This window comes from Eubalaena glacialis, chromosome X, assembly GCF_028564815.1.
Source record: "Eubalaena glacialis isolate mEubGla1 chromosome X, mEubGla1.1.hap2.+ XY, whole genome shotgun sequence".
NCBI lineage: Eukaryota > Metazoa > Chordata > Mammalia > Artiodactyla > Balaenidae > Eubalaena > Eubalaena glacialis.
In genome coordinates this window covers 10,564,986-10,586,793 of record NC_083736.1, presented here as the reverse complement: position 1 = coordinate 10,586,793, position 21,808 = coordinate 10,564,986, and the positions used below count along the sequence as shown (strand labels likewise).

The window sequence follows — 21,808 nt, the reverse complement described above, 5'->3', positions numbered from 1 at the left end:
CATGTTGCTGCAAATGGCGTTATTTCGTTCTTTTTTATGGCTGAGTAGTATTCCATTGTATATATGTACCACATCTTTTTTTTTTTTTTTAAACATCTTTATTGAAGTATAATTGCTTTACAATGGTTAGTTTCTGCTTTATAACAAAGTGAATCAGTTATACATATACATATGTTCCCATATCTCTTCCCTCTTGCATCTCCCTCCCTCCCACCCTCCCCATCCCACCCCTCTAGGTGGTCACAAAGCACCGAGCTGATCTCCCTGTGCTATGCGGCTGCTTCCCACTAGCTATCTATTGTACATTTGGTAGTGTATATATGTCCATGACACTCTCTCACCCTGTCACATCTCACCCCTCCCCCTCCCCATATCCTCAAGTCCATTCTCTAGTAGGTCTGTGTCTTTATTCCCATCTTGCCACTAGGTTCTTCATGGCCTTTTTTCTTTTTTTCCTTAGATTCCATATATATGTGTTAGCATACTGTATTTGTTTTTCTCTTTCTGACTTACTTCACTCTGTATGACAGACTCTAGCTCCATCCACCTCATTACAAATACCTCCATTTCATTTCTTTTTATGGCTGAGTAATATTCCATTGTATATATGTACCACATCTTCTTTATCCATTCATCTGTCAATGGACATTTAGGTAACTTATTTTATATTATAGATCTGTTTCCCTACTGTGTATTTATTATATGCTCATGATGTGAAATGAAGCATTTTAATCATTAATTTCATGATTTACAGCAATGGCAATTGACAGATACTCCAAATGCTTCTAATTTAGCTGCACACTTTTAAAAAATGGTTAAGAAGTAAAAAAAAAAAAACAAAAAAACAAAAGCAAAACACTTTAAATACCATCCATCTTAGCCTTTAAATGGCATCTAAACCTTAGAAGTGAAATATTATAGCCAGTATTTATAAAAGTAATTGTAAAAGAAGGACTAATGCAAACACAGCATAATATAACCACATAGCCATGGATATATGATAACTCTACATAGCAACTTAACATCAGAAGTGTCATAGTTGCAAAAGTTCTGAGATATTGAAATGAAGGTATAGTAGGCCAACTGCTAAGATGGCCACAATGGTCCCCTCTCCTGGTATTCACCATTTATGACCAAGATGGCAGGCTGAGCGAGGCTATCACAACCGCCCATCTCGGTCATGGACTACTTTTCCAGGACTGAGGTGATCACTCCCATGGAGCTGGCAGGGCCAGTGATTTAATTCTAACAAGCAGAATATGGCCAAAGTGATGGGTTGTCACTTCCCTGATGAGACTACAAAGATGGCGACTTCCACTGTGTCAGCAATCTCTCTCTTGTTGGCTTTGATGAAGCAAGCTGCCACAGCAAGGGGTCCACGTGGCTGGGAACTGAGGGCAGCCTTGGGCCAAGAGCCCAGGAAGAACTCAACCCTGAAAACCACCACATGAGTGTGAGCTCAGAAGTGGATGCTAACCCTAGCAGATGCCTGTGGCCCTGGCTGACCCGGAGATCACAGCCTTTGAGAGGCCCTGAGCAGAGGACCCAGCGATAAGCCACGCCTGGACTCCTGATCCACAGAGACTATGAGATAACAAATTGTATCATTTTAAGCCATTAAGTTTGGGGGTAATTTGTTACACACCAAGTGATAGCTAAGACAGAAGGGTCATTGCTGTGCATTCTTAGTATGTTGGTGAACCCCGACTTAACAACAGTTAGCACTGCTTAATGGAATTGACATACAAATTGTTATACCGCGAATCATTCGCAGTTAAGACGACATTTTTCAGACTCTGCCAAAACAAGCCTTCCGCCTTGGGGTTGTCAGGCCACTGGAGGATGGAGCTCTTGCAGATCCTCTGCCGCAGCCTCAAATACTGCGAGTGCTGCAACACTGGCTCCAGCAGAATAAAGACAATCACATCCATATTCTCATCTATTAGCCTCTGCAAGGCCAAGTAGAATGCTGTTTTAAAGTTCCAGTTTTTGGCATACTTTTTGGTTAGAACAAATATTGTTTTCTTGCTTTGGTTGATGCTCTGCATGAGGTTGTCGATGATGGCGAGTCCCGGGTCCCAATCCCTTTCCTCTAAACAGAGGAGCACATTTTTGTCCTCACTCTCTTCCAGGTGGAAGCGCAGCTCATTAATCACCCAGTCCGTGACAGAGGCATCTTTGGTGTCATAAGAAACGTAAGCATCGTAGGAAGTCTGGGATGTGGAAAGAGACCTGTAGCCTTTTACCTTAGCTAAGCACACATGATAGAGAAACCAAGCATCCCAATAAAACCAATGATGAGCCAGGGCAGCCAGCATAACTGAGATGGTGACAAAAAAGGTGAAGAAACAGAATATTGCCGCAATGGTATCTGAAACACAAGTTGTGAGATCTAGACTCACAATGCTCTTGCCTTGTTGATCCCCAGGACTGGCGCAAATGACATCTGTCAATCTGGGAATTGTGACGTTCAGATTTCCATCCATCCATTCTCGAAAATCTCCAATGTCACAGGTACAGTCAAAAGGGTTTCTACCTAGTTCCAAAATGGCTAACTTGGTGGCGGTCTTAGTTGCAAATGTGGATTTGTTGACCATTTTGAGCTGGTTGGCACTTAAATCGAGGTGTGTCAGACTGCTGGCTTCGGAAAGAAAGCCGGACGGCAGGTGGGAAATCCTGTTTTGACCCAGTAGCAGTGTCTCAAGAGAAGATGTGAATTTCGATAGGCTATCAGTTAAAAAGGACAGCTCGTTTCTACTTAAGTCAAGCAAGCAGAGATGAGGAAACTGCTGTAGTAATGACCAGTTAAAGAAATTTAACCTATTATCATTTATATATAGTTCGGTGAGACTCCAGGGCAAGTTAAGGAAGGCTTCATTGGGGATATGCTGAAGGTTATTAGAGGCTAAATGAAGCCGTGTCAGATTGCTGAGATATTTAAAAATTTGCCAGTACCTGACATCTTGAGCATTCCACAAAAGGTCAAGGCGGTTTCCACTGAAAACTAATTCTTCCAGGGACATGCTTTTCAGGTATGGTTCTGTTAAAGTAAAAATACTATTGTAGCTCAAGTTTAAAACTTTCAGCTGAGTTAAATTTTGAATAAATCCTAGACGGTGTGTTACCCCTGCTATTCGGAAGTAGTGCGCATTGTAGCTCAGATCTAGAACTTCTAACAATGGCAATTCGCTGAAAGCAGCGTCGTCATCAAAGTCTAGTCTATTGTTTGTCAAATCCAAATACTTGATACCACGCAAAAGTGAAAATTCAGTTCCATTTAACGCTTGACCGTTGCCATTTGAAGACAGATTTAAACAGGAAATGTTCCTGAAACCTTCAAATTGCTTTATCCCAATAAAGAAAATACTGTTCAAGCTTAAATCTAAGGCTTTGCCATAACTGGAACATTGTGGCTTTATCAAAGGGTTGGTGTTATGATAAAAATTCGAATGTGGGTCAAACTCAGTATCTGCTGAGCGTGGCTTAAGGATATGCCTTTGGAAAGAGGGGCCATTTGCATCATGTTGCTCGGTATCACTGACCAAGGGTGATATTCTGTTTTCGGACAAGTAAATGATTTTCAGGTTGGAGAACGATTGGAAAACGGTAAAATCAATTTGCTTAATAAAATTAACGCCCAAGTTGATAGCCATTAAATTTGAGAGGTTCCTCAGGGGCTGGAAATCATCGTTTCTAAGTTCCTGGAACACATAACCTCTTAAATGCAATATCTGGAGAGATGTAAGCTTAGAAAATTTTTGAGAAATATTAATGTACTGTGGATATTTTTTCGGCTCGTAGTTGTAAGACAAGTCAAGTATTTCTAAGGAGGGCAGTTTTGCCAAAAATTCCCCAGAGGCTATTTCGTCCATTAAATAGTTGAATTCGAGATGCAGCACTTTCAGATGACGCATGTCGTCAAACCAGGTTGCAGGAACCTTCCGGAGCGAAGTGCTAGAGAGGTTTAGGTAGCGAAGTTGGGTCAGGGTTCGAAAAGCAAGAGGATGTATCTGAATTGAAGCACCTCCTTCGCAAGGTTTGCAGGGAAATGGCGCGTTAAAACATCTCGGGCAGTTCCCACTTAAATCTAGTACTTTTAAATTTCTCAGTCCCTTGAAGTCTTCTTGACTGATGTTTCTGATCTTGGTGTTGCTAAGATAGAGCTCTGTGAGGGAGCTTGGCAGTTTGGGTGGCACGTGGAAAAGGGGATTAAAAGATAATGACAGCACCTTCAACTTGGTAAGGTTTTCAAATGTTCCATCTTCTATGGCAAAGGTTTCATTACAAGCAAAATAACAGTTCCAGCCCAAATAGAGACTTTCCAGATTCCTAAGTCCAGAAGTGTTCTTTTTCGTTAACACAGTTATTCTATTTTGAATTAGACTAAGTTCTTTCAAAGATTTTGGCAAACCAGCCGGTATTTCTTGTAACTGGTTGTCTTCAAGCAGTAACTCCCTTAGCTTTTTTAGGTTGAGAAATGCCCCGTCTGTAATAGTCATACCGTTCTTTACAGCAGGATTTTCATTCTGGGGCTGTAGCTTGAGGTTATGGTTTAGATTGATCTTAGTCAGATTTTGCAGCCCTTGAAATGATTCATTTGTTATGCGTCTGATGAAATTATCAGACAGGTCTAGTTCTGTCACACTTTTGTCCACTGTTTGGGGTACCTCGTGTAATTGACGATTGTTACATTCTGCAATAACAGAGCCATTTTGTTTTGTCTCATCGCAAGGATAGCTTCTAGAATAATTTGCTTCAGCGAAGAACTCACAGGAATCAGAGATTAGCAGGAAAAGGCAGGTCAGAAGCAAAAAGTGAAGAGTCATGTTTTCCTAAGGAAAATCAAAGTGGAGTCACAATATGAGAGTGGCAATATTTGCCGGGCATTTCATGATGAAATTCACAGTGCTTCAACCATACTTGGCCTGAGTTTCGAAGTGGGAGTTCTCTCAACCGTTAAATACACTGCATTAAATTAGGTTCCAAACGATTTTAGTTTTTGACCGTGTTCACCTTCGTGGTGCTCAAAGAAGCGAAAGATGAAGCTATCTGAGATGTGATGACAAGAAAACCTGAAAAGCTTTTGCAGAAGCACTCATCAAGATGCCTCACCACCATAATGGGCCTGATGCTGGACCCTGCCTATGGTTCACGCCAGATCTATAGCACAGCAAGCTATATATCTGTCGCTTCGACCTATTAGCATAACTCGATGAAACTTTGGCCAGTCCCAAGGAGAGTCCAGATCCAGAGATGACTCTTACCTTTTACCTACACAGCATATATTTTATTGGTATTTCCCACAATTTTTCTATACCTCTATGATGGGATGTATCAAATTCTCTTATGGCCTAGCATGAAAGTGGACATTTTCTGTCGATAATAATAGCAAACAAAGTGTCACGTTTTACGCCAAACATAAACATTTTCTCACCCATGTTTATGTTCCCAGCAACAAACGAGATAGGTTCTATTATTATCCATATTTTGTAAGTGAAGAAACAAACTCAGAGCCTTAACTAACTTTCAGAAGGATAACACGCTGTAGAGGGGAGACGAGTCCATCTGATTCCAACGTGGCATTTTTAATCACTAACCGTCATGCTACACAATCTCATTTTGAAATCTTTACGCCAGAACAGTTCCTCAAATGTAGACAGCACTCAAAAAATGTTTTCTAAGGAGGCTACTATTTATATGTCCCTTATCATACAAACACTGGCACGAATAGCCATTCTTTTGCTTTCGTAAACTTCTGTGGGGAAGACATGACGTTTTATATTTTTATGCATCCTTTGTAACATTTAGTAGAGTGCCTCACTTTCTGCGACTCTTTCGGGGGGCTGAGTATATTATTTTGGTAATTATACGAAGCAATGAACAGATTAATGTGATTGGTGTGATCAAGGGTTATAGTCAAAAAAACTCTCAAAATCTTATTTCACCGGGTGTGGAGACCAATCTTTACTAAACTATTTTTCACTAAAGCCCAACTCACGTCCTTATTGTGAGTTAAACCAAGTACGTGCTTTCTTTTTAAATTCTCCTGGAATTTAGGGTTAGTGAACTAACAGTCACTGCCATACCCTTCCTATATTAGAAAAGATTTTTACATGGATGTTGAGTATTCTGAGGATCAATAATTATTGCCATTTGTAACAGCTAAGGAAAAGCCAGCTCCTTATGAGATGAAAATTAAAGTGGAACAGAACTTCCAGGCATTTTCAGTCTCTTGTAGTTATTTCCAACTACAGCACCATCAAGGTGCCGCTGCTTAATGTTTAACTTTTACTAAAAGAAAGCCCTGCTTTACCTGGTGTGCTAGGCGGAATTTTAAGATGATCCCTATGACTTTTGCCCCTTGGTATGACTCCTGTAATCATGTTACATTATGTGACAAAAAGGAGATTATCTAGATGGCCCTAATCTAATCATATATGCCTTTAAAAGCAGAGAGTTTTCTCTGGCTAGTAGCAGAAGGAAGAGTCAGAGAGATGGGAAGCAGGAGAAGAACTGGACACATCACTGCAGACTTGAAGATGGAGGGGGTGGGCCCCTGACAAGGAATGCAGGCAGCGTGTAGAAGCTGACAGTGGCTCCCTGTCGACAGTTAGCAAGGAAATGGGGGCCCTGATCTTACAACCACAAAGAACTAAAGCTGACTGACAGCCCAAATGAGTTTGGAAATGGATCCTCAGCCAGAGCCTTGAGATAAGAGTCCAGCTGGCCAACACCTTGATTTTAGCCTTATGAGACCTAAAGCAGAGAACCCAGGCAAGCCCACCCAGACTCTAACCCACCGAAATTTAAGCTAATAAATGTGTATTGTTTGAAGTGTTTAAATTTGGGGGTTATTTGTTACGCAGCAATAGAAGACTAATACATCTAGGTGGACTTCCCTGGTGGTGCAGTGGTTAAGAATCCGCCTGCCAATGCAGGGGATGTGGCTTCAATCCCTGGTCCGGGAAGATCCCACATACCGCGGAGCAATTGAGCCTGTGCGCCGCAACTACTGAAGCCTGTGCACCTAGAGCACTGGAGCACCCATGCTCTGCAACAAGAGAAGCCACCGCAATGAGAAGCCCACGCACCACAACAAAAAGTAGCCCCTGCTCGCTGCAACTAGAGAAAGCCTGCACGCAGCAACGAAGGCCCAACGCAGCCAAAAATAAATTAATTAATTTAAAAAAACACTTAAAAAAAAGAAAACTAATACATCTAGAAAATGTGTGTTAAAAGATGATTCACAGCTTGAAAATATGCAGCTTTTGCAGAGGCCACCCCAGGTCTCAAAGTTCAACATCTCCACTGGGAGACACAGGTGTGCCAAGGAGGTAACGAAGCTTGGGGATGCGAGGAACTTTGGCAAGTAACCCAGGCAATATTATGTTTGCTCAGCACCTAAGCAGATCTAAGCCTATGTGATTTCCAAGTGTGAACATTTTGGAAGTTACTTCCTGACTCTTCCTTGTCCTCTCCTAGCTAGTGGGTGGCCTTGGGGGGGGGGTCAATTTGATGACACGCACAGCTTATTAGTTAGCTCTACAGTCTAGTGGGTTAAACAGATGTGAGTGAAACACAACATTACGAGATTTCAACGGTGACACAAAGAAGTAAGTGACACTAGAAGAGCCTAAAAAGAGGAGGATTTGACCCCTTCATGGAGGCTGGGAAAGGTTTCCCTGAGGAAATGGAACTTGAACTGTGATTTTAAGGTTGATTTGGCATGTATAAAACAGAAAGAGGTCAAAAGAATGTCCCAGCATATGCAAAGGCCCTGCGTGTATTCCTTTGATTTTCCCGTGCTGTGCCTTCAGAGGAGCCCTGAACAGGAGTCAAGAGGGGCATGGTGGGGGCCTGAGACAAAGCACACCAGGTTTCAAGTCCTCAAAGGCGACTGAAACCTGCAGAGAACTGCTTGCAACAGTAGGACTCAGAATAAGAAGCAGGGCCAAGAGGATTGGAATGGCACGTGAGAGACGACGGATAGAGATGTTGCAGAGGTCCTCAGTAGCTCCATGTCACTACAGTCAACAGACATTTTTCAGTCCTCGTCTGAACGAGCACGTGAATGTAAGGGACTGAAAGAAAGTCAGGGATGTTAAGAAAAGATGAGAGTGGATTTTGATCTTGATCTGAGGAGCAATGCAAGCCTTTGAAGGTGGTACCATGCTCATTATTCTACAGTCATCACTGGCAAGAGGGCACAGACCTTCAGGAGCAAGATGATGGTAGCGTGAACCAAGTTGGTGGCAATGGAGATAAAGAGAAATGGATTCAAGAGATACTTAGGAGGTAACACTGAGAGACATGGCAATAGATTATAATGGGGAGGTTGGATTATGAGGGAGAGGGAAGAATTCATGGTGACTTCCAGGTTTCTGGTCTGTGCAACTGGATGAATGAGAGAGAGTGCCATTCACTGAGGGAAAAAGATCATTTGGGGCTGGGGAAGCGGGGAGTGAATAGTATTAATTAAATCTGACATGTTGACCTTGAGCTGAGTTTGTGGTCTTCCAGTGGAGACATCCAGTAGGCAGTTACATACGTGCATCTTAGACTCAGAGGAGAGTTCTGGTACAGGGATGAATTTGGGAGTCATGACAAGTACAGCCATGAGTGTGAATGAGATCATCCAGGGCAGTGTAAGCCATAAAGGATCTTCCACATTTCAGTTCTACGACAACAATTTTAGCATCTGTTTTTCTAGTACTTTTATGATTTCATTTTCTTCTATTGAAATATCTTATCCCACTGCAATTGTTTTGGCATAAAATGTGAGGTGGGGACCCACATTATTTTTTCTAAATGGAGACCTGGTTGCCCCACCATCATTTATTGAATAATCTTTTGCTCACCGATCTGATTGCTCCCTTTATCATATGCTAACTTTCCTATGTATTTTGATCTATTTCTAGACTCTTATTCAATTTTGTCAATCTCTTCATCATTCACATGCTGGTACCACATGTCTTAATAATTACAGTTTTTAGGTATGCTAGCATCTGATAGGGCAAGTCCTGTTCATCACTCTTCTTTTGTGAATGGATCACTCCTATCTTACCTTCTAACAGGTTCTCACGGGTGTACACTAAGACTGTAGATTTCTATATATCAATTTTATACCAAATCGCTATACTAAATTCTCTGATTATTTGGAATAGTTGCCTCTCCATGTGATTTTCTTGGCTAAGCAATTAAACCATCTACAAATAATGATGATCTTCTTATCACCCTTTATGCAATCTATTTTTATTGTCTAACTGCATTGCCTAGTTACTCCAGAATCATGAAAAAATAGTAGAGCAGAGGTCAAAAAAAAGCAAAGACTGACCAGTTAAACCACACACAAATGAAAATTCTGCCTCACAAAAAGCACAGTAAACAATGCCAAAAGTGAAATAAAGTAGGAGAAAGTATTTGCAGTTCATATCGCAGATAAGGGGGTGATATATTTGATATGTAAAGACTTTTTAAGCATAATTGAAAAGACAAATTACTCAATAAAAAATGAACAAAAACATATTAACAGACAGTTCACAGAAAGGAAACACAAATGGCTCTTAAACATAGGAAAATATACTCAACTTCACTCAAAAAATTACACTGAGATACAATTTTTCACTGATTCTACTGTGTAGGTGAGGCTGTGGAGAACAGGTGTTCCCATATCTTACTTGTAGGGGTCTAAATTAGGGCCACCTCTAAGATGGAGAGAAATCTGTAATATCTGTCAAAATTGGAGAGATAGACTCAGCAATTTCAATTCTAGAAGCAGATTGTAAGAGAGACCCTCACATATACAAATGCCTATATACAAGGATGTTCCATGCAGGGCTGTTAGCAATAGCAAAAGACTGGAAATAATCTAAATGCCTACGAGTAGTGGTCTGGTTAAATAAACCAGGATGTTATATTCATACAATGGAATACTATGCAGCAATTAAAAAGGAAAAGGTAGCTCTATATTCATTTATTCATTCATTCAAAAATATTTATTAAGCATGTACTTTATTTTGGGGACTGTTTTCAAGCTGGGAATATAGCAATGAACAAAACAGATGAAAATACCTGCCCATCTGGAGCTTACATTACAAGACGTTAGATGGTGGAAAGTACTAGGGAGCAAAATAAGGATGGGAAAGGGGATGGTCATGTAGACTGTCCCTCAGTTGGGATGTGTCTGACGTCTTGGTCATGATTAGACTGGGGTAATGGGTTTGGGGGAGGACAACCTGAGAGGTCAAGTGCCACTCGAGTCACAGCTCACTAGGGCACATACACGACTTTCGCTGTTGATGTGGACCTTGATCACCTGGCTGAGGTAGTGCTTGTCAGCTTCCTATTATACTTTTTAATTATAGCTTAATAAAAAAGTTTTAAAATTAATTTTTAAAAAGTCCCCTGGGGAACAGATGGCCAGGTGGTGGCAGACTCTTCCCTTAGCGTGGTAAACAGAGTGCTGCTGGTAGGCAAGACATTTTTATGTGGTTACCTGGGGGTGTCCAGAGGACAAGGCGGTGCTGTGCAGCCTCCCTAGCCTCAAGTTAAGGCCTCAACATCTAATTCCAAACGCGACTCTTACACAACAGTGAGCAATAGAGGAGAAAAGCCTCTAGGAGGCGCTGGAGACCAGAAGAAGAGCCTTCTGACACTTCAGGATGAATACGGCCTCCCAGAGAACCTGAGGCAACTTAAAATAAAGCTTGGAGCATGGAAACGAGCAGAACGTTGCAGAAAGGATTTCTGAGTGAAAAGCTTGAGGTTCCTAACTCCACCCTCCCGGAAATGTGTCCTGAGGTAAGAACAAGAGTTGACAAGTTCCAAATAAGTTCAGTTTGAAGAGAAGTACATGGATGGGAAGAGTGGGAGGCGGGGAGAGAAAACCCTGATTGTTCAAGCCTCTCCACCCACCTCAGGGCCTCACAGACGCAACACGGTCTGCAAAGGCTCATCATCCACAGAGTGAACCCTAGCTCAACATTCAATGGGCTCTGAGGTGGGAGAGCAGAGGCCAAAGCCCTGGAAAGCAAGAGCCACGCCTTCCCAGCCAAGTTCCTCCTCTTGGCCACACCCATGCCTCTGGCTTCCAAAAGTCTTGGCTCCAAAAGGACACCAAAGGGAACCAGGTCCCAGAGAACTAAGAAGGATACTGGAGAGAATTTACCCCCATCAAGGTGTAACCAATGAATAAAAACCATCCAGCCTGGCAGAAGAAAAATGGCAACTCTGCAAATAAAATAGAGAAATGGCAACTATGTGGAAGAGAAAAAAGAGAAATGGCAACTCTGTAAATAGAGGGAAAAGGGGCAATTATGCAAATAAGATAGAAAGTAAAACTATGCAAATAAAAGAGAGAGAGACAGAGAGAGAAAGAAAGCGAGAGCGAGAGAGAGCGAGAGAGAGCGAGAGCGAGAGAGAGCGAGAGCGAGAGCGAGAGCGAGAGAGAGAGAGAGAGAGAGAGAGAGAGGAAGGGAGGAAGGGAGGAAGGGAGGAAGGGAGGAAGGGAGGAAGGGAGGAAGGGAGGAAGGGAGGAAGGGAGGAAGGGAGGAAGGGAGGAATAAAGAAAAGAGATTTCTGTTGCTTGAGGCTGACAGCTGAAGGCACCCATTAAAGTGAGAGCAAAGGGCTAGGAGCCTACAAGGTGAGAAAGGGCATGAGAGGAGACCACAGCAGACAAGGAATGTGTATGAAGTTGAGGAAGACGGAAAGCAGGTAGATGAGTGGTAGGTGGCACGGCAGAGCAGAGAAGGCTAAAGCCAACCAGAGGGAGGTCAATTCACAGCATACAAGCCCGGAAAGACTCTGGAGCTGGCGGGCAACAGTCAGGGCAGCGATATGCCAGGCAGGGCTGCACAGGGGATGGGTTGAAAGTCTGCATGAGAAGTTAGACCCCTCCTGATTCCCTCCCTGAGACTTACTACCTCGAAAGGTTGAATCCAGAGCCTTCGGTTCAGGAATTCAGGCACAAGTGAAGGCAGGGGCAAACTGTCAAAAAGCAAACAGGAGGGTTAAAGCACAGTGTGTATCTGGAGCGCAGAATCCCATCCTCTTCCCTCCTCCGGCTCTGGGGCCTCTGACATCCACCTGGTTTATAAACGCCCCACTCCAGCACCCCAGGCAGGAGACTGGAGCATCTCATTGGGAAAATGGATAGGCACAGCAGCAGGGCCACGAGTGTAAAATTTAAGTGGACCCCCAAAAATGTAGTCATCAAGATGAATATAGTTTTAAAAAAGTAAAGTCCCTGATGGACTATTTATCAGTATTAAATAACAACAGAATCGGACCCTGCACTTGCAAAGCAGTTTTTCACCTGCCTCACCCCATCCCGGCTCTGGTTCCAAGAAAACTTGATTTACCGAAATAGGCAACCAGACTGAGGACCAGAGTTTGCCTATTTGATTTTTTAAAAATACAACATTAAAATATTATGTATGTTGATTGCTGAGCTTTTGGGGACCCTATCTCCCTGAAATTCTCCACCAAAGCCAGTGCCTCACTCTCCTCACCCTAGCCCTGGCCCGGCACCACAACAAAGATCTCCAATCACACTGGCACACGCTAACCAGAAGCTGGCTCCCATCCTAGGCTGGGACCTATCGTTGGGAAGGCCAGTCCTTGCAGCTGAAGCTTTTCATCAGCTGTTTAGTGTCCCACTCTTGAGTATGAAATAACCGTCAGCGCCAGTCACCTGGAATTCACCCAGCATCAAAGAAAGATGGACACAAGCAAAAAGAAAAGAAAAATCACAGACACAGCAATTGATAGAATCAGGTCTTCTGGCACCCAGGACAGTGGTTGATGGTTTATTTTCTTAATGCAGATCCTGTCTTGTACAGATGCTCAATCCCCCCCTCTGCAATTCTGAAATCCTTAAAAATCTGAGCACCAGAAGATTTTCGGGTTTTATCGTAACTTATTTGGCCGCAAAACCTGATCCAAACTGACCTAAGGCTAGTATGATCTTTATTTATCCACTTAGCAGGAGCCCTGTGGTTTCACGGCAGAAGTCACCATTGTGCGTAATCATCAGGGCTGCCGTCGGCCCATCGGAAGTGTTTTGTAATAAATCCTGTATGTACCATCTTCTCTTGCTAAAATACAAATTCTGAACTTTGACACAATTCTGGCCTACAGGTTTCAGGTAAGGGATTGTGAATTGATATTTAAATCTCCTTCACTGGAAGCACATTAGCGATTCCTGAATTGTCCTCGGCATATGTTAAATCAGAAAAGAGAACGTGGTTGTCAATGGGACCAAGTTATGACTTTCATGGGCCTGAGATACTTTGGCCCTCATGGGCCTCCATAAAAAAAAAAATAGTAAAAATTATATTTTATGACCACGTTGGTATAAAGACAAATATAATCCAGGCTGGAATATATTCATTCTTTTGCTGATTTTAAAAGAAATTAAAATCTTTGCTTGAAGCATCATGGGCCCAAGGTCCTGTGTCTTCTGTGCCCAAAGTGAGGTTGGCCCTGGTTGTCAATGATGGCATCTTGGGGCTCAGATCAGGTCCCCAGAAACTAGACAAGATAAGTAGGAGATACTTACTGAAAAGCAAGGTAAATATTAGATTGGGAGAGGCTGAAGGGAAGGCCGAGGGTTGAGTGGAAGTGGCAGGAAAGAGGACCAGAAAAGGAGAGTGTTGCAGGTTGAATCATGTCCCCCCAAAATGACATGTTGACGTTTTAGCCTCTACACGTGAACGTGATCTTATTTGGAAATAGGGTGTTTGCAGATGGAATCAAGTTAAGATGAGGTCATACCAGACTAGGATGGGCCCTAATTCAATGACTGATGTCCTTATAAGAAGAGGGAAGTTTGCACACAGACACACTTCGGAAAGAAGACCATGGGAAGATAGAGGCAGAGATTGGAAGGGTGCAGTTACAAGCCAAGTAACGTCAAGGCTTGCCGGCCACCCCCAGAAGCTGGGAGAAAGGCATGGCCCAGATTTTCCCTCTCAGCCTCCAAGAAGGAACCCACCTTGTTGATAACACCTGGATTTCAGACTTCTGGCCTCCAGAATTGGGAGAGGATAAATTTCTGTTGTTCTGAGTCACCAGATTGGTGGTGCTCTGCAACAGCAGCCCCAGGAAACAGACAGGAGAAGCAGAGAGCAGGGGAATGAGAGCTGACCGCTGGAACCCACTGCTGAGACAAGTTCAAGCCGCCAGAAAAAGCCCTTTGGTCAGGCCAGTGAGCTCAGTGCGTAGCACACCCTGCTGAGGATGAATGGGTCTACACGGTCTCAATCTTTCACTGGGTGTTGCCTTGGAACACCCAGAAAAAAAAATCAAGACCCATTTCTTTAAAGAAAGCATATGAATCACACGCAAAAAAGAAATTTGCTTCACTTCCTGCACCCTGCCGAGTATAGCATTGCACGCTTCTGAGGAAGTAATTTCACAACCGTTTTTCTGGTTTCCATGGCAAATCAGGTCTTTGGTTGGGTCCATGGTATACGATAAGCCAATCCTCTCCTTCGGGCTCTGAGGGAACCAAACGGCACAACGAAAACAACCTATCTCAGTCCCCACCCAAATCTTCCTTTTCACCTTGGGCCCCAGTGGACACCAAAAACATAACTGTGAAAGGCCAGTGCAGTTGGAGGACAGCTCAATAAAGCCTGCCTTAGCTGAGTGCACCCTGGGGGTCAGAGTGAGCCCAGGAGCCACGCTCAGAACCCAGCCCATGGGGCGAGAGCTGTAGGCAGGGCAGAGACCGGAAGTGCAGGGTGCAAAGGCAGCGAACCCCACCAGGCAAGGCTAAAATAAACCCTGCAGGTTTTACCATAACACAATCTAGGGTGAAGGTGGTCTGTGAGGCACCTAAAGCTGCCTTCCTGGAACAGACAGCTTTTTACCTTTTCACACCCCTTTCCGAGGCTGCAAGCAGCGATGTTGCAAAGATGCCCCCTCCCTCCTCCCTCTTTGAAAGCTTCCTTTGCTAAGAGGTGATTTGCCTCAGACCACCTCCCCAGTTGCACCCCTTTCTCAGAATAGATCCTGCTGATGCCCCCCTGACATGAAAGGATCAAGGGCACCTATTGATTATAAAATGTGATGAATCCGCCCAACTGAATGACTTAGCTGTTTGAGCATGATGCAGGATTCCACCAGAACTAAATGTTTGCCAAACTGGAAATATTTCTAATTTTTCATGGGTTCTGATGTGTTTGCAGTTGACTATGTTGACCACTGATATATTGATATTATGAAAGTAAATTAATAAAGAAATGGCTGGGCAGACAGAATTTGTCACCTTAGATGAAATTTACAGTTAATAATAGATACTTGACTTGATCCATTCCACGTTTGATGGATTCACTAACAGCTTCGGAAGACAAAAGAAACCACTACCACATTAAATGCACGTATCGATGAAGAGATGGAGCCTGATTTCATACACATAAAAATATGAAAAATTATGCTATTTGAATTCCAGGAAATACGGTAGCACGCATTTGTTGAGTGCTTTATCATGAAGCAAACACTGGGAGCACAAGTCATGCATTTTCTTGTCTGAGCTTCATAAAAATCAGTGAGGTGGGTGCTATCATAGGCCCCCATTTTACAGACATGGAACCTGAGGCTCAGAGGCTCATTTACCCAAGGTCACTTAGATGGTAGGTGGCAGACTGGAAACTGAGCCTAGAGGTACCCACGTAGTTAACAAATTGGTACCAAGTGGCTGGTTGGCAGTGATCTGGTTTCAAGTTTCGGCAGAAACACCACAGCCATACCTGGAACCTTCTGGACTTAAATGCTGGGGGTATTACCCACCTTGCCTTTCCACTGATCAGTCTAACAGAGAGCACTTCCAGATGCTCTGTAATTCCACAGAACAACTGGAAATCCACTGATTCTAGACATATTCACCAGCTAGTGGCTCTTCATAACCACCTGAAAAGTCAACACGGCCTGTATTGCTAATGCCCATCCAGAACCAGGGGTTATGCATTTAAATGTACTGTGTCTGCATAGCCCTGAATAGTTCTAAATTGGGGATAATACTTTAAAAAATAACAAATCCCTCAACTCCATTTAGTAACTCAGTTGAACTCAAATGAGATTTCACTGGAATGACATCCCCCTCAGTAGACCCCAGAGGTGACGCTGAGACACACAATTATTTTGCTTTCTGGAATCAAGCTAAGGGGCTAATGAATAAGCTTTGGGTCTTCCTGGAGGCCTTGTCACCCCCTCAGAAAGTCTGTGCTCCTTAAGGAAAGGACCAAAAGAGCTGTTCAGATGCTGCCCTAAGACAGTGGCCCTCAACTTCAGCTGCCCATTGAGATACGTGGGAAGTTGAAAAGCTACGAATGCCCCAGCCCACTCCAGAGATGCTGATTCCATTATTCTGTGGTTCAGCCTGGACAGCGGGATTTTTTAAAGCTCACTCTGTGATTCTAATATACAGTCAAGGCTAAGAACCTCTCCCTGAGGCCAGGAGACAGCTAGGTCCTCGCCTTCCACCCTCCACCAATGACAGGGAGGGGGGGCATTTTCTCAAGTTTAGTTTTATCTTATTTCCACTTTCTTATAATACAATTATATTGGCTATCACAGCAGTTTACAAATATCAAGTCAAAATTGGATACGTTCAAATGCAATTCCATTTATGTCATTGGCCCTGCTGGCCTAATTCCTTATGAGCCCTTGCAGTCATTTTGTAAAGCATCAGACAATTTCAGGGTAGACAATTTACTTTCAAGATCTATAATGCGCATTCACTGGATACAAAAAATGAACTTCAAGAACTTATATATACATTAAATACTGGTAAAAAAAAATAACTCCAAGAGCTTTAATAAGCACTAAATGAGCGTGGAAAAAAAGATACTACGGTAAATGTGGGATGAGAGTCTCTTGAAATCAGTCTTTGCAATGGCTCTTAAATCTCATTCAATTTTCTAGAAAACATACCATTTTTAAAAAATTGTAAAGGTTTTCAATCTGACAGTTCCTGACGGTAACAAAAGCTGACCACCTGCTATGTCTAAACACTATAGAATATGATTATGGAAATAGTAACATCTTCACTTAAAAACTCTGAACACGAAAAGTAGCAATTATGAGTGCACATTCAGCTCCTGGTAGTAGATGAAGTGTGGGCTTTGCCCAGGCACTAGCAAGAGACCCGGAGTGAGCCAAGAGAGGTTGTCCTTTTCTGTGGAAAGAGCAAAGGACAAACGCCTCCCCACCTGCTTTACCCCCAGCCCTTTCACTCTAGATGAGAATACCGTTTCTGGCAGGACCAGAAAGTCATACCCCAGTTCAATTCCTAACTTGGAGTTTGCTTCTTTTCCTCTTGAAAATGATAAGACCACTGCATTTGATTTTTGAAATTTCCTGCACACTGGACCACTCTGTCTACATTTAGAGTTGCCCCAAGACTTCGCCTTTTTATACTGATTTGCACATTCATCACTTTCTTTGGTCACACCATTTGCCACCAAACCCTATTTCGGGGTCAGAAATCCTCTATTTTCTTGGAAAGCTTTGTTAAAAGAATAGAAGTGGCTTACCACTCTTCTGGGGTCGTCCTTTCTAACTGCTCATTCTAGAACCTGCAGTGCCGCGGAGTGGCACCCGCTGTGCTACGGGCGCACATGGACAAAGAAACTAACCAACTTCCTAAAACTGGCCGCTTTACCATCAGCAGAACCTCGCCTGTGGTTTGCAAAAGCTTATGTGGGAAGAAGGGAACTTGTGATTTCTTAACTGTTGCCAAATCATTTATTGACTATGCTGTAAAATTTCAAAACTGAAATGGGGGGGGGTAGGAAAAAGTCATTTATAAAATGATTTAAATATAACCCGAGCCAGATCGATCTGGTGCATTTTTGTTAGTTTGGGTTTATCTGTGTGTACGTGAGGGCGGGTGAGGGGTGGCTAAAAGGATCCTCAGCAAAATATTAAGAGCAGTGAGCTCTGGGGAGCAGGACTGGGGGGAAATGAGGGAGAAATGGGGAAATTTTTCCTTTTCCTTAAAAAATTTTAGTGTCTTTTCTTCAACTTTGCCACAAATGTGTACTTGATTTAGGATTGCACAAACTCATTTTTTCTCATAGAACTCATGGATGTAGTTAAATAACATTTGCACCGCTTCGTCTTCGTTCCACACATTTCCAGGACAGCACATGGTGAGGTGGGCATGGGTCCCTCACCAGGCTGTGGCCACAGAGTGGGCATCTCCCTCCTGGGTGTCCCTGCACCTCGGCCAGTACCTGGCACGTATTATAAGCTCAATAAATGTTCATTGAGTGAGTGAATGGATGAGCAGAAGCATGAGGCAGGAAAATTTAATTTCCTGATTTGCTCTGATAAGTGAATTGGATTTTAAGCTCTCAGAGAGAAGGCCCTAGAAGGTTTAGCCACAAGCAGGAGTCAGCGAACTCCAGCATGTGGGCCAAATCTGCCCAGGGAGTAGAGAATGATTTTCACAGATGAACATTTGCCATCGATCTGATGAGACAGAACACTAACTGTAAACTCCAATGAGGCAAAAATGTTAGCATCCCCCCACCAAAGAATCCCATTCTTCTCATTATTAGACCTATATTACAAAAAAACTGCATTTGATGATTATATTTTGAATGTTATCAATTAAATAATTGTGTAATGCGCTTTTCTCTTATTCTATAAGTACCTACATAATGCCTTCAATTGGCCTCTTGGCCTGCAAAGCCTAAAATATTTACTTTACAGAAAATATTTGCTGACTCCTGGCCAAAAGAATAGTCTAGAATGGGATATAATGTGCTTCATGTTGCCTTACTCTCCTTGAACTGGAGGAAACCACACTGGGGGCAGGGTGGTGGGGACTGACATTTTCTCTCTCTCTCTCTCTCTCTCACACACACACACACACACACACACACTTTATTGTTATTATTTTTCCCTCAGGCCCTTGGTCTGCCTCTCTTGCATAACCTCTGGATGACAACGTATGGGCTTTGGAAACCTTGTTACAAAGGAATGCCTTTCAGAACTCACAGGCTTGGCGGCCACTCCTAAATTGCCCTCTAACCACGGGTCCCTCAGGTGATTCAAGGCCCGACACATGGTGTGGGAAGGGATTCCCATGACGTCAGAGAACATGGCCCGTGGCTTCGTGGGCTCACCAAAAACCTGGGTAATAGTCACCTCAAAGACCTCATCTGGCCGCCAGGCAGCCTCTTGCTTTCTCTTGAAACATTTGCTTAGAAATAAAGTTTAAGAAAGTAAGTCAAAATGACCACCATTACTGGAGCAGTGCAGAGTGGTCAGCATTTCTAGAAAAGCCAGACACACATGGCCTGGCCTTCAGGCCACAGAACGTTGGCCAATCGTAGACCAGGCAGTTGGGATCACATAAAGCATGGCGCACACTTGGGTTATACTTGCCAACAGTCCAGTGCCCATGCCAGGCAAACAAGGAAAACGAGCTACTTAATTAAAATCAAATGAGCCATCACAGGTTTTTCCACACAGCCAGTAACCATAAAAGATGAAGATGAAAATGAAAATGGAATTGACACCAGGTCAGGACAGTCACCGCAAACCAGAAGTTTAGCCCACGTGGAAAGCGGTCCGAGGATCCGGCCCTCTGCCCAAGCCCAGAAACTGGCTATCAGGGGCCAGGTCTGCTCTCCCGGCCCTGCCCTGTGAGGGCACAGGGCTCCGGGCAGCTCTTCCCTTGTTCTTCCCTTTGCCATCCACGCTGACTCAAATCTTTATTTCGAAATGGAGACGATCGGTCATCAAGTGCTCCCACCAAGTAAACCTACCAGACAGCACGCACATCCCAGATGCACAAACCACCCTCTGGGGTGCATGAGCCTCTCTGAGCCTCAGTTTTCTCAGCTCTCAAATGGGGAGAAGAATAACAGTATCTTTCTCTTATGGTGGCTTTAAGGATTAAATCATGCTTGCGGAACCCTTAGAACAGTCCCTAACAGAGTGAACACTCAACTAGCAGAGCTAGGATTATTATTACTACTCTCATTGTCATGGACTTCACTCACCTCTGGGCTGTTGCCCGCAGTAGGCCGGGAGGACCACTCAAGGCACTGGCTGTGACCCTTTCCTCTGGCGTCAATGAGCACCAGCGCACTCGTAGGGCCGCAGATGGCTTCAACCCATCAAGGCTGCAGTGAAATCCCGCGTGTGGACGTACCGTGAAACCCTGGACACGGCTCAAGACCTAGGACAACACCAGGTGCTGGGAATCAGTTGTTTGTCCAAAAAAATCAATATGAAATATAAAAAAGGCTAAAGCGGAAGGGGTGTTGTAAAAGAAACATTTCTCAAGCAAAGGATTCGGATGAAGAAATACACAAGAGGATTCCTCTACACAAGGCCAGATGTGATATGAGCCTGTCCTGGTTTTAAACTGAGGTGTAGAGCTCCTGAGGGGACAGCAAGCTGCCTTTTCTGATCAGTGCGGACACAGGTGACGTGGGCCGCAGGAAGCAGGTATCGTCGGTCTCCTGGTCCTCCTACTCTGGTTCGCTAAATCCTGAGCCCCGTAACCCACTTGCCCTGACTTACTCCTACCCCACTGTGTGCATCCCCACCGCAGAAGTTCTTGTCCATCTGTGCTATCATTTCTCATTTCAAACAAAAGCTTAAAGTGCTAGTCTATACAATGCCTCAGTACCCATTAGAAAATGGCAGCCTTCTGGATGAAAAAGTTTGCTGAAAGCACTCTTCCTGTGGGCTGATGCAGCCCCAAATCAGGGCACAGAGCTAGATAAGAGGAGGTAGGGCTGGACTCCAGGCTCACTTGGTCATATGGCCAACTACCCTTGAGCAGTGGACAACCTGTGCAACTGTACATGGTGGCCCAGCTAAACCAAACTGAAACCCATTTCATCATGATGAATGGGACCATCTCCTTTCAACAGCACCCCTGACTACCCAGAAACAGGGATAAGGCAAGGTCCCTGCAGTCCTCTGCAAATTCCCTTCTTGAGTCAGTCACAGGTTGCAGACCAGTTATCTGAGAACCTCGGTCCTTCCATCAGTTGAAACATCTTCCTGTGTTTCCTGAAGTCAGTGTCCCCCAGATGATGGGACAAGACATCAGAAAAACCCAGAGCACTCTACATCTGGAAGGGCCCCTTATTTCATGGATGAGGGAATCAAAGCCAAAGGTCAGGAGTGCAATGGTGCTGGAGAGGACTCTTGGAATTCTCACTGCTCCACTTCTGCTTTTGTGTTCTTTCAACTTCTCCCTTCGTGAACGCCCTAAGTGAAGAGCCCAGCGGTATCAAGTACTCCATCAACGTTTTGAGGAGAGGATGAGGGTGGGTTTTCTGGTCACATCAACCTTTTGTTCTTACTCCCCACCTTTTTTATTAAAATCTCATCATTATCATCAAGTTTCTCTCTCCAGTGACGGACTGCATATACACCGACATTAATCCTTGCTGCTCCAGGTCTGCCAAAGCACATTTAGGTCTTGACAGATGTCCCTAGATCAGAAGGGACGAGTGAGGCAGAAAAGCCCCCACTCGAGGCACAAACATCCTCCTCCCTAATGAAAACTGAATCAAGTATGGCGTTTAATTGATGATAATGTATCAATATGGGTTTGTCAATTGTGACAAATGTACCATAATCATATAAGATGCTAACAATAGGGGAAACTAGGTGTGGGGTACACAGAAACTCCGCGTACTTTCTTTGCAACTCTTCTGTAAATCTAAAACTATCCTAAAATTTAAAAGTTTATTTAAATATTAAAAATAAGTGACTATGTAAACTGAGCAAGGTTAAGATTCTCTCTGTATGTGTCTATATATGCAAA

General features: G+C 43.6%; 1 protein-coding gene across 1 annotated transcript; it reads right to left on the bottom strand.

The window, feature by feature from the left end:
- Positions 1-1,718: 1,718 nt before the first annotated feature.
- On the bottom strand, positions 1,719-4,826 carry TLR8 (toll like receptor 8). Its single transcript, XM_061179362.1, has one exon. The coding sequence runs from the start codon at positions 4,824-4,826 to the stop codon at positions 1,719-1,721; it is 3,108 nt and encodes a 1,035-aa protein (XP_061035345.1).
- Positions 4,827-21,808: the final 16,982 nt, after the last annotated feature.

Excerpts from the sequence above, each read along its gene's own strand:
- TLR8 (XM_061179362.1), bottom strand. The coding sequence starts at position 4,826 with ATGACTCTTCACTTTTTGCTTCTGACCTGCCTTTTCCTGCTAATCTCT.